The sequence below is a fragment of the Idiotropiscis lumnitzeri genome, chromosome 14 (assembly GCF_059441095.1).
Source record: "Idiotropiscis lumnitzeri isolate Australia: NSW breed Sydney's pygmy pipehorse chromosome 14, RoL_Ilum_1.0, whole genome shotgun sequence".
NCBI classification, from domain to species: Eukaryota; Metazoa; Chordata; class Actinopteri; order Syngnathiformes; family Syngnathidae; genus Idiotropiscis; species Idiotropiscis lumnitzeri.
Genome location: NC_142404.1, coordinates 5,997,446 through 6,014,414, shown reverse-complemented (window position 1 = coordinate 6,014,414; position 16,969 = coordinate 5,997,446). Strand labels below are relative to the sequence as shown.

The 16,969-nt window shown below is 40.2% G+C and overlaps 1 protein-coding gene across 1 annotated transcript in view; it reads right to left on the bottom strand.

The window, feature by feature from the left end:
- vwa8 (von Willebrand factor A domain containing 8) overlaps positions 1–16,969 on the bottom strand; it is a 54,119-nt gene that overhangs the window by 35,846 nt on the left and 1,304 nt on the right. The window contains exons 5-22 of the mRNA XM_088315590.1: positions 15,990–16,100; positions 10,902–11,069; positions 10,395–10,559; positions 10,271–10,320; positions 9,392–9,500; positions 9,184–9,288; positions 8,913–9,041; positions 8,566–8,700; positions 8,413–8,490; positions 7,590–7,750; positions 7,402–7,515; positions 5,961–6,156; positions 5,423–5,500; positions 5,234–5,349; positions 5,035–5,132; positions 3,341–3,447; positions 2,841–2,912; positions 1,872–1,948 (exon numbers count right to left, since the gene is read on the bottom strand). Of these exons, the coding sequence (XP_088171716.1) occupies positions 1,872–1,948; positions 2,841–2,912; positions 3,341–3,447; positions 5,035–5,132; positions 5,234–5,349; positions 5,423–5,500; positions 5,961–6,156; positions 7,402–7,515; positions 7,590–7,750; positions 8,413–8,490; positions 8,566–8,700; positions 8,913–9,041; positions 9,184–9,288; positions 9,392–9,500; positions 10,271–10,320; positions 10,395–10,559; positions 10,902–11,069; positions 15,990–16,100 (2,069 nt within the window). The remainder of the gene's footprint in view (positions 1–1,871; positions 1,949–2,840; positions 2,913–3,340; positions 3,448–5,034; positions 5,133–5,233; positions 5,350–5,422; positions 5,501–5,960; positions 6,157–7,401; positions 7,516–7,589; positions 7,751–8,412; positions 8,491–8,565; positions 8,701–8,912; positions 9,042–9,183; positions 9,289–9,391; positions 9,501–10,270; positions 10,321–10,394; positions 10,560–10,901; positions 11,070–15,989; positions 16,101–16,969) is intronic.

Below are 16,969 nucleotides of genomic sequence, written 5' to 3'. Positions count from 1 at the left end.
GTCAAGTCAAGGGATATTTACTTATTTTAAATTCCTCATTTAATTCTTGATTAAATGGGGGTTTTGAGGGTAGAATCCGAGCTCCACAGTTCTTGGTTTTGTTTTCCTGTCAAATAAATTAGCCCTTTAAAATGCAACATCATTCTTCATGATGCTATTTTTGACTGTTGTAAGATACTCCGAAGCGACAACGGTAACTGCATTCATCTCTAGAAGAAATACTTCTTTCATCTGCAAGTAAATTGAACGTTAAAATTCAATCCATACTTTGTGCAGTGTAGCCTCAAATTATTTTTCTAAAAATGATTTGGAATTATACGGTTCAATTACATCTTTAACATTATACACTTCACCTGCAGATCATAAAGATGGCTGGCATTAAATTTGAGTCCATCAGATCAGCAAACTAAAAATATGACACAAATTACAATCCCAAACACCTTTATTCCCAGTGAATGTTCCAAAATTATCATACAGTTGCCCCCACGCACTACGACTCTTCTTGATGCCCCACGCTTCTAGAAGACCCGGAAGCCGTCCTACTTTCCTTCTTGAATGGCTTTTGCTTTTATGAGCCAGCCCACATCTCTGAAGACCTCCCAAAAGCTTACACGCACACATATCCTCTTGACTCCCTCCCCTGCTGCTTTGATCTAATATTAGCTGCTACAGTGAGTGGGATGAACCGGGTCATCCTGTCCATCCACTAAGCTGTCCGTTTTGACTTCGACAAGACTTTGACCTCCCTCAGCCACACAAAAACTAGGCTTAAGTGAGAAATCAGAGAATGCATATAACAAGGCAAATAGGTTTCTCACAGCCAGAAGCACATCACTTAAAAGCATTTACAACAGAAAAGCTGGATTCATTCATAAGGCAAAGAGAACAAAAGTAGTAATTCAGTGATTAATAGACCAGAAGCAGAATTTAAAAATCTATTCTGCAGCTAACAGGGAGTCAGTGTAAAGCCTTTAGGACTGGAGTCATATGTTCCGATCTCTTTGTTCAGTCCAGAAGCCGAGCTGCAGCATTCTGAATATGGTAAATAGCAGCGGTTTGATACTCTTTTGAGAGAGTCCAGTCAGGTGAGAATTACAATGATCAAATCTACAGACGATAAAGGCATGGATAAGCTTTTCCTGGTGTGCTTGGCATATGCAATCTCTCAGTCTACATATATTTTTCACAAGGTAAACTTATTTGATATGACTGCTGAAAGTCAGGTTCCAGCCTATCAGCACCCTAAGCTTTACGACTCTGTCTATGGTTTTTAAAGACAGTGACTCCAAGGGCCCTATTTTAATGCCCAGCGCAAGCGAAAGCACATTCTGACTGTATGCACGCATGATTTTTGTATATATATATTTTTTTTTTTTACAAGTAGAATTAGGCGTAAGAGAGCACTTGCGCAGTTGTGCGGCATTGTGAGATATAGGCAGCCAGATCTTGGCCCATCAAAGCAGTGCCTCTAATTCCCTTTAAAATTAGACCGAGAGCTGCTATCTCTTCGCCTTTAAAGACTAAAACCCTAATACCTTTACGACCTTGAAAAGTCCTAGCATCAAATTATTGAATATACCTATTACACAAAACCAGGTTATAACACATCTAATTGAGGTTATTATTCATTCAGATGGCATCCTTATCGAAATTGTGATGCCATTGGACCTTTAAAAAGGAAATGTGTAATGCTTTGCCATAAAAGGTGAGGTGTGTGTACACAACACACCAACATGTGGTGGTATTCCCGATGTAACAACCTGATATACAATTAGTGAACACCACAAATTTAATGACATATTGACAATATGTAATCATTAGAAGAAAAAAAAAATAAGATCCAAAAAAAACCCAAACTATTGACTACTGACCGGTGCAGTTGTAGGTATTCTCTGGGTCGGTTCAGAAGGTGCAAGAACCTGTCCACAATTTTGTTTTTTCCTACACCCTATGAAAGAAAAGAGGAAAGCAAAATAATAATAATAATAATCAGAACAATGTTCTATAAAACTGAATTATTGGGGAGTGAGTCTATTCCATTCCATGCAACGCTGAGAAATACAAGCATCTCTTGATTTTGATAGTAAGAGTTTTTGACAGGGGGCTCTTCTCGTCTTTAGGACTCCCACTGGCTTCCCACAGTGACCTGCCTGTCAGACGTCCAGCAAGGCGCTCTGACAGCCGCTAATGTCTTAGCTTGGGACAGATTCACCCGCTCACTGCCGCACATTATTATTGCAATAACACAGGCTGCCATATTTTGGCTGCCATGTCCACTCCTTTCCTCTAACCCGACCCACTAAAGCTAAACTGACAGGACAAAGCCTCCCAAAGGAAGTGCTGGACAGTAAACGTTTCCTTGAGGGTCAGGAGCGTTTCGCAAGTCTTCTGTTCTTGCCAAACTGCCTGCTACATAACTGACAATCATTGCTGCAAGAATACATAAGTAGCTTCGAAATCTGTAGCTAAAATAGCACCCTTTTATGCAATTAGTTATATTCTATGGGCAACGGTTGTCAAGAAGTGATATCTTTTGTAATTAATTGTGGGCAAAATCTCCTATTAAGATGGATTGTACTATGGTTGTACATTGTTGTGTTGGATACCTCCCCCAAAATAGATAAGACCACCAATTGTTAAATTACCAATAGTTTGACATATGTTGTGTATGAAGCAAAGTCTTTAAGCAATGTAGGCCTAATAGACCCATTTTTTCTGTCCAAACAGGTTGCAAGAGAGAGTACGCAAAGTAAAGTTTTCAACAATTTCAGATTAAAAAAATTAATACGGCTAAAATGGACATAAAAAAAGTAATTTTCTTCATCAGTGACGAAGCTTACCTGGTTGCCGACCAAGAGGAGGTGCTCTCCTAATTGGAAGTCTTTTAACATATCCTCCATCACCATCATGTGCTGCATTGACACAGATCACATGGACGATTACATTAAAAAAAAAAAAATAGGACATTCGAAGGCCGGACAATAAATTGTTACGAAAATAAATATGTCGCTTCGTGATCTTTTTGTGCTTCAGTACTGAAGACAGGAAGAAAGCAGGTCAATGGAAAAAAAAAAGTAGGACATCCACCCCTGTTCTTCACACACATTCACTCTCAATTCCATTCTCAGCATGGCACAAAGTAATGCGGAATTTATAAAGTGAGAGACACGGAGCGTTTCTAAGAGAGGAATCTAGGCCAAAAAGGACACATCAATACAGCCTGTTCCTCCTTAGAAGTGTCACACCTGTAACTTCAATTCTTCAAACACACAAAAATTGCAATCACTCAATCAATAGCAATGATTATCTGTCAGCGCCGGGGTGGTGATTGAGGAATTACCTGGGGATTGTCATAAAAGAGCACATCTGGAACCTTCATTTTCTCGTTGGGTTTGTAGACAGGAGCAGAAACTTTGCCGATAGTGAGCACGCCATCTTTGACCATACCTGAAGAAAAACCAGTGCAATCCATAAAAATTCACATTCCATTTGCGTGATAACTCAACAGAATGTACCAGTGATGGCAAAGAGAAAGAATGTGATAATGGAATGGAAAATGATGGGCGGCATAGCATCGTGGTATATACTTTATGGCCTAGTTGCTTAGCAAAATATTGCTGTCCCGCTAACGCGTGATGTGAATTCAGCTTTGTCCTATCTCGTTTGCGTGTGTGTGTGTGTGTGTGTGTGAAGCCATCACAGAATGGTATTGGTGATGCGAAAGAGGAGAAATATAATGACGCATATTTCTGTACTGCTTATCCTCACAAGGGTTGCGGCTGTGCTGGAGCCGATCCCAGCTGAAATTGGGTGGGAGGCGGAGGACACCCTAAACTGGTTTCCATCCAATCGCAGGGCACACGAATTTGGAACGGTGAGTCAAAACGTAAAGAAAATAGGACCACAATGATTTTAAAATCCTTTTAAACCTAAATTAAATTGTACAAGATCATTCACATGCAAACTGCAGTGTTTTTTTTTTTTTTAATATTCACTCACTTGGAATTTCTGCAACACATCCCTAAAAATCCTCGACAAGGGGCAATTTACCTATGTTTTACATCTTTTCTATTACATTACTCAATAAGCATTTGGGATCTGTGGACACTGCTTGTTGAAGCGATGTATGTGGAATTCTTTCCCGTTCCTGCTTGACTGTTGCCCAACAGCCTAGGCTCTCCGTTGTTGAATTTTGCGGGGCATAATGTGCCACACATTTTCAATGGGAGACAGGTCAGGACTGTTGGTAGGCCAGACTAGCATTCACAATTCACACTTTTTCCAACAAAGCCATGGTGCTGTAACACATGCAGATAATGCATGGACGATCCTGAAAAAACATTGCTTTGATGGTAGCCTATTTTTCTTCAACCTAATATGTACATTTCAGGCGTTTTTTTTAACATTCCTCAACATTCCTATTTTGCCTTTCCCAGCTTCTTTGGAATGGGTTGCACATATCTAATTTAAAATGAGAAAATATTGGCCTAAAAATTTTTTAACATGAAATATCTTCTTTAAAATGTATTCAATGAAATACAGGTTGAAAAGGACTTGCGGATTTGTGTATAGTCAACCCATGTGCACTTGCGGTTTGGCACCTGTAGTTTTGCGTAATCCCAAACTTTTTTTTTAAGCATCCATCCCTCCATTATTCGAGCTGCTTCTTCTCACAAAGGTCACGGGAATGCTGGAGCCTATCCCAGCAGTAGGCGGGGTACACCCGGAACTGGTTGCCAGCCAATCACAGGGCACACAGAAAAACAAACGCACAATCATCCCTAGGAACAATTTAGAGCGTTCAATTAAACTACCAAACTGGAGCACTCAGAGGAAACCTACAAAGGCACGGGGAGAACTTGCAAACTCAACATAGGAAGGCAGGAGCCCGGGATCGAACCCTGGACCTCTGCACTGTGAGGCAGATGTGCTAACTAGTCATGCACTGTATCCCAACAAAGACCAAGAGATTTAATTTACTATGACATGAAAAAGATGATGCAAGTCTTGTGTATATAAGTGACTGGTACGCACATGTAAAGTCATGTGCGTTTTCAGCATCTGGAGCCTCTTGTATGGAGCAGTTGGCGAGGCTTTTCTGGAGCAAGCCGCGGGCCAAACTGGGAAGAAACCTAAAAACACAGTAGTACAGTAGTAAGGGGTATCATCAGTACTGCAGCCTTTTTTCTTATAGGAGCTTAAGTGCACAAAATGTGAGGCTGCCTGAGCACACCTCGAGAGGCAAGCCTTGTTGACAGCGTGGCTGATGCTCTCCTCGGGGTAGCAAGAGAGTCGACGACAGATCCGCAGCAGCTGTCTGGTGGATAGGGAGGAGGCCAGAGACTGTGCCTGGTGACACATGCAAATAAATGACAAAAATCACATTGGCACACACCTGGCGCAGACACAAAGACACACTTACTGTGGGGTCAGCTGTCTGTCGCAGAGTGTGCGTGAGGCGCAGCAGCTGTTCGGCAGCCTCCTTCGGAACATTCGGAGACTGAAAACAAGCGCAAGTTTGATAAAGTTGATGGGAGATTTAATAATCCTATTCCTTATCCCTATACTGAGTTTTTTTAATTTTTCCTTGACCAGTTGGGGGGTTTAGATTTGTGAATGTTGCCAGTACGTATCAAGTTTGGGATTGTGAAGCCCTTAGGGACTCTTCTGTGATTAATCGCTGTCCAAATAAATTATTGTGGCCAAGTTCAAAAAAATTATCAAAATGCCTTAAGCATCCTGGTTTGCTTACCACTCAAAATCAATCACTTGTATTGATAACAATGGGCAAAAATCCGTGCCTTTTTGCATAATGTGACCTTTGCGACGACATCTAATTGTGTTTTATATATATATATATATATATATATATATATATATATATATATATATATATATATATATCAAAGTCAAACAGTTCTTGCCACAGGATAAATGCTGAGTGACTGAAAGTATCTCACCAGCCCTTGGAGGAGGTCAACCTCTTCAGCTCGGGCCAGTGGACTCACTGTGTGGTACAGGAACATGGTGAGCAATTCGGGACCCAACCACTGCTGACCTTTGCTGTTGCTGCCACTGGTGCTTGCACCGGCACCCACAATTGGAGGCTCAGCCAGGGCGAGCACCCGGAACGACGGGTGGATAGCAAAGATTGACCTGAAAAGACAGATACAGTAGCAATGACACACTGGCTTGGCTGCTTGTGTTGAGGTATATGTGTGTGCGTGCAGGCGTGTGTGTATGCATGTGTTTGCGCGCATGTGTATGAGTGTCACACTCATAACCAATCTATGTCATGAGGAAGAGCATGGCTTTTGACAGTTAGCTGTGTAAGCCTCTGATTCAAGAGGACAGAGAGGACCATGACTGTAACCCCATAAAGACACCCACACAGCACTGGACTATATTTTCACTGGTGGGGGAGGAGCGTATTAAGAAGGCACTGATCATCATCACGGCAGAGAGATGCCTCTGAAGCTAAAAAGTATAATTGAATTACAACCTGCACTGCAGGCCAGGATGTGTTCAAATTTGTACAGACATTTTTGCATTGTTGTTACATCAACACCATAAAGCAGAACACAGAGCACGAACAGTTTCTGCTCCTGAAAATAAAACAATTTTCTCTGCTAACCTATCATAAATACACATGACTATGTATAAAATAGCCATAAAAGAAGTTGCCTAGGTCATGCATTACTCAGAATAGTAGGAGTTTATTAAGGAACACATTTTTTTTAATCAGCCACAATTTAAATCTGCAAGCAGTTTTTTTTATGTTTTGCATTTTGGTCACTTGTACCACATGTCAGCAGTACCACAAAGTTATAAACACATCAGACAGCCCTAATATTTAGAATACTTTAACACATTATTTCAGGTGAATTACTTAAAGCAAAAACACTTTCCTAATTCTGCACATGACGTTTTTCAGTGCCCAAATTCCTGGCACACTACAACCTAATGCATGAGGTGTTTTCTTAGGATAATGGGAGAAAAAAAGGAATTTAGGTCAGTCAAGTGTCTCACAGATAAACTATCTAAAGCTTCTCCTCCCTAACGGTCTCTGACTCACTCTTTCACTCCTTAAAGAAGACACATACCGAAGCACATGATTGTGAATATTGTCATTTGAAAATGCAGCTCGAAATCCTATTTCCATCATTTTACTAGTAGCCAGACGGCAAAAATAACTGATTTGAATTTGAATTGAAAAATACTGCATCAAACATATTTATTTGATATTTTCGAGGGTTTATGTAGTAGGCTGACAAGCTCGTCCCCTCTATGCTGCGAAGCACAATCATGCATGCATAGAGAAACATACACACTTTTTTTTTCTTAAAGTCATAATTCCTTTGCTGAAAAGGACAATGCAGACACATTTGTGGATGAGTCCACCTCTCTTTAAGTTGCTCGTCGGTAAAGTTGTGCTCCTCCTTTAGCGCCTGGTATCTGTCCCATCTCAGCAGCCTGGTGCCATCATAAAGATCCAACTCCCTGTCATGAAGCAACCTGCAACGCACAACACTGATGAACTTTTGCTTCTCTACAACACTACTGAAATGCGTGCTAAATTTTGGTCTTACCTCGAAAGGACAGCCAGTGTTCCCAGGTTGACCCTGTGTATACCGTCCAGTAGCAGCAGCTTGCCCTCAATGGCAGCAGTGACCAGCGGTGACGGGCGCCACGACGTGTCGCCGTTGGGGAGCGTGAACCTCTGCTGGAGGAGGTCCCTGGCTGTCATGTCCTGTCACAGGCACAATGAGATCATTAAAAAAATAGAAGATGTGATGTGAAAATGGCATACTGTATACAGGGGGAAATTAAATAAAATAATTTTCAAACACCACTTGTCATTAAGGGTGAGCTGGAGTCTGTCCCAGCCGACTTTGGGCAAGAGGCGAGATAAACCAAGTCATGGTCGTTAACCAATCAAAGGGCACATATAGAAATACTCACATTCACACCTATGGGAAATTTGGAGTCTTTTTCAGTCTAAGATACGAGTTTTTGGAGAAGTAAAATCAAAAAAGTTGAATGATGGTGAGTGCATTAACTTGTTTGGAAATAATGGACTGTCAACTAACACAGCATTTTGCATGAACAAAGCAATAACAACTACTCGTCACCAGATTGACTAGCAATGTGAAAAAAAAAATTTCCCATTTGTTGGAGGATCCCCTCCCCACATAGTGCTAACGACTGGTCTGGACTTGTCATTATGACACTGCAACTATCAAATAAACATATGGTGCAATTAGAATAAGCTAAAAAGCATTTAACATAAAAGGCTTCACAAAAATAATGCGCCTTATAATCCGGAGAATGTATGGACATATTTCAAAATAGACCCGTTCCGGCGCACCCAAAATACGGTAACTGTAGCCTTATTATTTATTTATTTTTTACCTGGTAGAGCATGACAGGCTCTATGCTGTAACCCAACATCTCAGCAAACTCCTTCGCAATCACTGACTTGCCACAACCCTGAAACAAACATAATAAGATCACGTTGAAGCTTTAGTACACAATAATCTCAAATTGTGTTTGTGTACGTACTACCTTGGTTCCTATGAGACACATGTCCTTCACCATGTGTGACTGCATCATGTCAGCGATCAGCTGAGAGTGGCTGGCGGTGCTGATGAAGGCGAGGCTACTGTTGGGTGGCCGAGGTTCCTTGGAGCCCGCAGGGACCTGATTGTTCATTAGATGAATGACAATACATACATGACACAATAAATGCAGAGTAATTTCTCGTTCTCCCAACGGTCAACAAACAGCTGATAAGGGCATCGGCGATGGAGGCTCTACTTTCCCAAATAAGAGGGCATTACAGTAAGTATAATCTAAAAACCCATGAAAAAGGAATTGTCTTAAAAAAAAAAAAACATTATGAACGCGTCTACCTGAACCCTAACATCTTTATCTGCAACACGCAAAGTGACCTCTGCGTAGTCCTTTGAGTCTGCTGATCTGGACACATTGATAACGGCGCGGCTCGATGTCTTGCTGCAACCATCCAGAAGCTCAAATTTCTGTGCAAAACCCAGAAAATCTGCATGACTCGTACAGACATTTACCAATTGCAAAGCAAGCAAGCAAGCCTAAATTGATTCATAGACCATAGATACAAAAACAGAAAGCAGAAAGTGAAAGGAGACAAATATTCTATCTTACACTGAGCACAGTCTCCACAGCGCTGCACCCATCATTGCCCAACATGCTACGGTATGGGTAAAGTCTTTGGACCAGCTGCTGCGACGACATCATGGGGAAAACATTCTATGAAAACACAAGACAGAACCTCGTCAGGTCATCAACTCTTAATAGAAAACCCTTTTTTCCGAGGGGGGGGGGGGCAGCAGAAGTTTAAATGGGTCTTTACCAGTATATTAAGGCCATTAAGGAGGTTATCCACAGGAAAGTCAGGAAGGCCCAAGTTTGCTGATTCCTGGGAGCACAGTGTGGTAGCAAGTGACAGAAGCTGGGACACCCTGACACATAAACACAAACTGTGTGAGTACAGTTCAATTACAGTATGGAAGTGACTGATGAGTCCGCCCTCATACTGAATATTCATCAGCCATTTGAGATTGGAGTGCACACGTGAGGAAGGGTAGGGCTGCTTGACATAACAAGACAATTCAATACAATACAACTTTATTTTTATAGCACATTTCACAACAGCTGGACCGTAACAAAGCACTTTACATATGGTGTAATACAAATTAGCAGTAAATTAGAACACAGATTAAAATGTAAACATATACAGTAGATATCAGAGAAACAGCACAACAGCGATGTTGAGTTGAAAGCCAAAGAATAAAGATGTGTCTAAATGTGTCTTCAAATTTGGCTTTGCAAATTCCACAAAATATTTCTCCAATGAGCGGTTAAGCAACTTTTTAAAGGAAAATTACTGTGCATATAAGTCCATCTTTCCCTGTCTTTGCGCCAGTGACTCTCTCTAAGTTTGGGTGCAAAGTGAGCAGAGGTCAGTTGCCAATAAGTAACTAAAACCGAGTTAATTGAGTTGGTTTTTATTTTCTAATAAATTAAATTAATCTCCGAAATTAACACAACTAAGGGCACCTCATATGTTGATTGCATCAAAGGAGTGTCTTCTAATTTGCCTCGAGACACAATGAAACAATCCTTAACAACAAATCATTCGGTTAACAAATTATTACATTAAATTCCAGTGGAAATGTGAGATTAAATAGAACAAGACTTTCAAGCTATTTAAAGATTTTAGGGCGTTCACCTCTCTGCCGCAATCTTCGGTCCTGCTGCGTACAACAGCTCCAACTGGTCCTGAAGATAAATAAAGTCTTGTTATAGCTTCTGTATGCTTTCTTTTGGTGTTGAATAACAGTGTATGACCGTACCTTAAACGGGAGATAATAGATGTCTCTGGCCTGGAAGCGAGAGCGGAGGGGAGGATCCAGTGGGTTGCCTTTGTATTTGGGAACAGGTAGACCCAGGGCAATGACCCGGAAGTCCTCGCTAACGCGGACGATCTTCCAGCTGTCAAGCTCCTCTTTTGTGTGCTCCTACAGGTTGGAAAAGAAACAAACCTAATTAAAAAAAAAAAGTCAATTATTTACTCAAAGATGAAAATTGCAGGAGATTTCAGTGGTTGTAATCTGGTGGCTGCACTTTAGAGAAATAGGTTTATTTTTTTTATACCTTGATAGTCCTTTCTATATAGCCTTTAAACATTCCCAAACCAAGATCCAAGATATCTCTCTCTCTCTCTCTCTCTCTCTCTCTCTCGCTCTCTCTCTGATGTGATGTGGTCAATTTATTAAAATTTTCTGTAGAATAATGTACAAGAATAGAATATACAAAAACAAAAACTGTTTATAACGTCTACTTCGTGTTGGCGTTGTGACCTGCAGCAGCTTATCATAGCGCTCGGCCGCCATGAGGAAGCGTCCGTCCTCCAGCTGCATCTCTCTGTTCTCCAGCAAGTTGTTGAGGACGGGCAGAACATTCCTTTCGGCCTTCTCCAGACCCTCCAGAAGCAGGACTCGCCCTTGAGTGGCTGCCCTGACGGCACACTAAGAAGAAATGAATGAAGCTGATGTCATTCACTTCGGCTTACCAGGAATGTAGACAAACATCGAACTACAATAAATCACTTCGATGTTTTATGTTCTCACAAAACCAAGGTTTTATTTTTAGAAGGCATATATTTTTTTCCACCAAACGTAGTATGCAGGGCAACTCTCTGTTTGTGTGTGAGTGTAAGCACATTTTCAGCTGAAAAAAAATACCCCAAAAGCTCCTCTTGACGTCAGCAGGCAGGAAACTTAAGCAGTTTGGGGAGACCGCAGAACCAACACGCATGTAATTAGGTGTGCATCTGATGCACATACGGCACGTCACGTGGGAAGCAGCACCATAAAAATGACTACAGCGAGGCCAGGATGTTCTAAATTTAACTGCAAGTATATTTTCAGCACTATAATGAGATAATTATTTGGTCATCTAAAATGACACAGGGCAAGGGGCCGGCTTTGAAACTTGCGTAGCATTGCTGGGACAGATATTTTAGTGATAAAGCAACACTGCACAATCCAATGCAGGGATGATTGCTAAGAGCAACTCAATATACTATACTGCAAAATCCGTCATCAAGTATTTCTGAACATAATGCAAACATTTCTCCTTGAGATTAATTAGAAGTGGCCAAAAAATAGCCTTTGATGGATCCTCATTTGAGAGGTTCTTGGGACATTAAAAGATACCAGTTGATTGCTCATCGTTGGCTCCTTTAAATTTGCTCTCTTAATACGATATATCACAGGAACTTTCCTTTTTTCGTTTTTCTTTTATCGGAACAAACCAGTTTGCTTTCTGAGTCACATGAATATTATCTCGGAGCATAATGTTGTTTCCAGGACTATTCCATGATTTTATTGTCATAAAGATACTTCTTTCACAGCATTATGCATAACAATTGTGATCTCCTTAATAAGGTAGAACTATCTAATTGCCTAGAATTATGCTTGCCTATTTTTAAACTAATAATCCAATCTGTATGGGTTTGACATCAGAGATCAAAACAGATGGGAAAATAACACATTGTCACCGTTGGCCACAAAGCTCCAATGTGACATTTTAACAGAGCTGTAATGTTGTTCCGTCTCCATGTGGGTCTGTTATTTTTTCATATTAGTTTGCTCTCTTTGTCAATGCAATCTTAAAGCCTCAATGGATCTGCCGTTTTCTAGTTTTTTGTTTTGTTTTTTATTTTTGAGGATTCTGCCCCACATGGCAGTGATTATGCAAAAACAACACTGTAAAACCTAAAACTAAACAGTTTATTTAAAATAATTATAATAATGATAAATATTTGGAACAAGAAAGAAAAATTGTGTGACTATTACATAAGAAATCAACCAAAAAAGTCATAGAAAATATGAGTTTTGTCAGAAACATTCTAGGACTCGTGCTCCAAAATAAAGCTTTCAAATCAGAACTATAAGTTTTCCCCTGCAAACAAATCCCCCTGGAGCCTAACACTAGGTTCACACCAAATCCGATGCGAGCATTTACGGTGGTGCGATTAAATTGAAGTCAATGGAGTTCTCGCAAGTATGCGAATGATGCGTTTAGAGCAATGGGACGCGGAGCGACGCACCAAAAATTCGCCCATTCGCCCTTTGATCGCGGTTAAAAAACTATGATAATTATTTTCATAAATGCCACAGGATCTGAGATTACTTTGTCGACATGCTGGTCGATCGACTGGCCCACATTGAAGAGCAAAACTCATAGAATGTAGGGTTTCATGTGTCCCTTGTGACACCAGTCCCGGAACATCCTGAACACGCCTTGGACGTGGAATATTTGGTCGCCTCAGCCATTCTAACAACACACCATAAGCAATTTTAATCAGAATTATAATCTTGATTGTTACTATACAGTGTATATGTGAGAAAATTATTATAATGTCACTTAAACAGGAATGAACTTAATTTTTTAAATTTTTTTAATGAATCGTTTCGTCTAGTGTTGCATTCATTTATTCACTTCACACTGGGTCAGTGTGGAGCATCGCAGCTTATTGCAGGTTGCGTGTGTTATATCAACAACAGTCAAGCGAGTCCAATAAATCTATATAAACACCCAGCCAGCCATTAGCTTCAAGATGTCTTACTTCCCAATGGAGCTTGTGTGGAAATGGCAAGCTTTTTATTACTGTAATTGAGTGTGGGGTGGATGCCCAACATAAGTGGCTGCTAAGTGGTGAGTCGTGATTGGAGGAGTCCAAATATTACTATAATATTACATCCTTCTGACTAACAAACTACAAACTAGCGCGCTAGGGTGCAGCTAAAAAAAGAATGTGAGCGAGATAGCAAAGGGATTGACCCATTCTGAGTGAATATAGCACTCTAAATGAGAACGGATCTCTGAGGAATATGTGCCAGGGTTCTAATTGACATAAAAGCGCACCTGCTACAATTGCTTTGCAAATTACGGACACACATCTTAAAACACATTTTGGAATTTACAATGTGATTTTTTTTTTATTCTGATCAACATACTCAAAATGGATGCAGAACACTTTTTGAACCTTCAGAGACAGAAATAATATACAGGTTGTCATGGCCTGTTTCTGTGGCAACAAGCATAGACAGCTGGTTTCATCTAGAGGCGTATGTGGGAGGAAGGTGAAGGTGCTTGCAAGATTAACACTCCATACACCCTTATTAAATATCAACAAGATGTGATAAAGACATCAGTGAGAAAAGCAAGCCAGAATTGTAGCCTCTTTAATACAGTGTTGCTGTAAATGCCACTGACAGAGAATGGGCCAAGAAGCAAGAAGCACACTCCGGCACCTTTCTAGAAAAATAGTGTGCACATGCGTGTTTCTCTATCAGGAGTGGAGGAAAAGAGTAAAAAAAAAAAATGCAAGCGAGTTGATGAAACATTTAAAGAAAATTGAGACAGAAGACGTGGTCCCAAAGAAATCCAGAGCTGGCACTATCAGCCGGCAGCGGTTCAGATTTTACTCGAGAACAAAATACTCTGCAAAACCATTGTCACCAAAGGTAGCGGTACGAGTTTGGTTCACCATCTGAAATGACATGTACTACATAACGAAAAATGCCTCAAACTCTGCATTTCCATGTCGCCTTCTACACCACACAACATGGCGAAGGAACTATTACCAAAGCAAATAAATAACTATTGCTTCTACTTTTGACAATTCAGTCCCATTTGACAAAAAAATTCCAAAATGGAAGGGGAAGAACACATGGCCCCGCTTTGTGTTGCTTAAAGACAGGATACAAAAATTTCATCAACAAGCACAGTGTAATCAACTACATCCCATTAATTGTTGTGTTTGTTAACTCAACTGAAAATATAAACTATAGGAAGAAAATATTTTAAAACAAACCAAAAGAGACATATTACCATTTTTAGTAGGTCCAATGAGAACATTTAGTGCCAATGTTCAGGCCAATCAACGAGCCCTTTAAATTTTGACACCGTGGTCCACCCACATTAAATGACATTTAGAGTAGACTTTATTCCTGCTGGAACGACGTCTAAATACTGGCGGAGAGAGTGGAGGTGGAGGCAGACAGATTCGGAGCGAGCTAAACGAACATTTGGGGTTACTGTCATGGTATTTCATTTATAAATACGACAAAGCGTGCATGGGGCCCTCTGAATCATTGTAGAAATTAATCACATTGGCCAAATTTCACCCGCCAATGGAGATTTGCTTGCAGTTACTTAGAAATGTGCTTTGTCTGTTTCGACCTCCTGAATGGGGTCCAGCAAATCAGTTTTGGCTTCCGCCATATCAGAATGCAGATTTTCAAGGGAAAAAGTGGAGTCGCTTCTATTGGCGGCGAATCAAGTCGACTGTGTTCACGCCCACAATGCCACAATCCACCAGCTTCTAACTATAGCAAGCTACATGTATTTGTGTAAACAGCAAAACGTGGTGTAGCCCGTCCCTTCACAGTTACTTCATGCTATGTGCCAGACTCGCACTGGGCACAAAAACAGGAGTTTGTATGCCCTCCCCATGAACGTGTATGTTTTCTCGGAGTACTCCAACGTCCTCCTGCGTTCCAAAATCATGCTTGGTAGGTTAATGAAAGATGTTGCATTGTATTTAAGTCTAAATTGGGGTTGTCAAAATTAAAGCATTAACTCAGGTGATTAATCCCAAAAAATGTAACTCTGTTAAATATTTTAACTCAGTTAACCCAGTTTGATTTACTTGAAAAGTAATTTGCATATTTTGCAAAAATCGTGCCGTATTAGCTGTCTTTAGCACGTCTCAGAACAAAACACTGTGTTTAAGTTACCACTGGGCCTTGCAAACCAACACTGCTGGAGTGTGGCACTTGTGGGCAGTTGTGAGAAATGTTTCAGAGAAAAATGCCTGTAAAAATGTCTCCATTTAGATCGTATTCAAGAATCCAAGAAAGCTATTAGAACAGTCTTTGAATTAAATTCATATTTGGTGATTTTGCATCAATTCCAAGATATTATTCAAGTAAATATCTGTTATAAGCTTTGCAAAAAAGAGTAGTTGAAAAATGTGATTAATCGTGATTAATCATGGAATTTTTTGTGATTAATTCGTTAAAAAAAATTAATCACTTGACAGCACTAGTCTAAATATTTGTCTTGTAATCAATTGGGGACCAGTCCAGGGTTTATCCAACCTTTCGCCCAAAGTCAGCTGGAATATGCTCCAACTCACCTGCAATCCTAATAAGCACAAGCGATATTGAACAGTGATGGACAGATTGATGGATATTTGATTGTAAATACATAACTTCAGTAGCATGGCAACGTCATGTTTAGTATATTTGCCTCACACACTAATGGGGGTTTGGTATATTGCTCAAGGGCATGTCAGCAGCAAACTGACACCTCAGCAACAAGTCCAAAATCACACACTATTATCCACGATGGTAACTGAATCAGCACCTGCCTACCTGGTCAACGTAGAAGGCGGTTCCGGCTCGGATCTCTCTCCTTTGTTTCAAATCTGTCTCTGTGGTGTCCCTGGACAAAGCCACATACTCCACTTCCCGTTTGGTCAGCTCCTATCAACAACAAGGAAGGATGGTGGCTCAAATAGTATATGCAAGACAATATCACTTAGACAGTGGAGTGGAATCTCTTAAAATTTGCTAGACTACAATTTGATCATGTTCCATACAAGAACTAACAGAATAAAAATTCTTTGTTCGAGGAACAGATTATCACCTTCATAAAACTGAAGAGGAGGAGAAACAGCAATATAAGAATCTTAACTTCATTGGCAATAAAGTACAATTGTAAGTACCGGTAGTAAATAATCTAGGGGTGTTCTGATCACGGATTAATGCTGTTGATTCCAATACAGATCATCCATGAATGAGATGATACAGATTTCAATACCGCTCACAGGGGGTTAGCTGACCATTTCGTAATTTTACGTCTGCTCACTAATAATATATTTCAATCTTTAATCAGATAAAAAAAAATCAATTCAAAATCTCTTTATTATACAAAAACAGAAAATTGATAGTGCAAAATGTTTTTTTACAAACCTTGAGAATATTATGATTCCATTAGTGGAATTGTCTGTAACATTTGCAGCTGTTTAATTTTGTCACCAATAACAAGCTTACTTTTTCCAAAAGGTTCAACTTTGCTCACAACATTTTGCAAGGCCATACTTCGAATCTCCTCTATTTTTGGGAATATTATCTATGGTCCAATGAAACCAAAAACTAAAAAGTATGCCTGATGCAAACACAACACTGCCACATCACCAAAATAATGCCATAAATATAGTAAAACATGATGCCCGATCATGCATTGGGGCAGATTCTCTTCAGCTTTAGTCAAGGTGGTGGAATTATGAACAAGTCAAAATGCCAGTGAGTGTTAGCACAAAACCTTTGACTACTATATTGGTTGATATTGC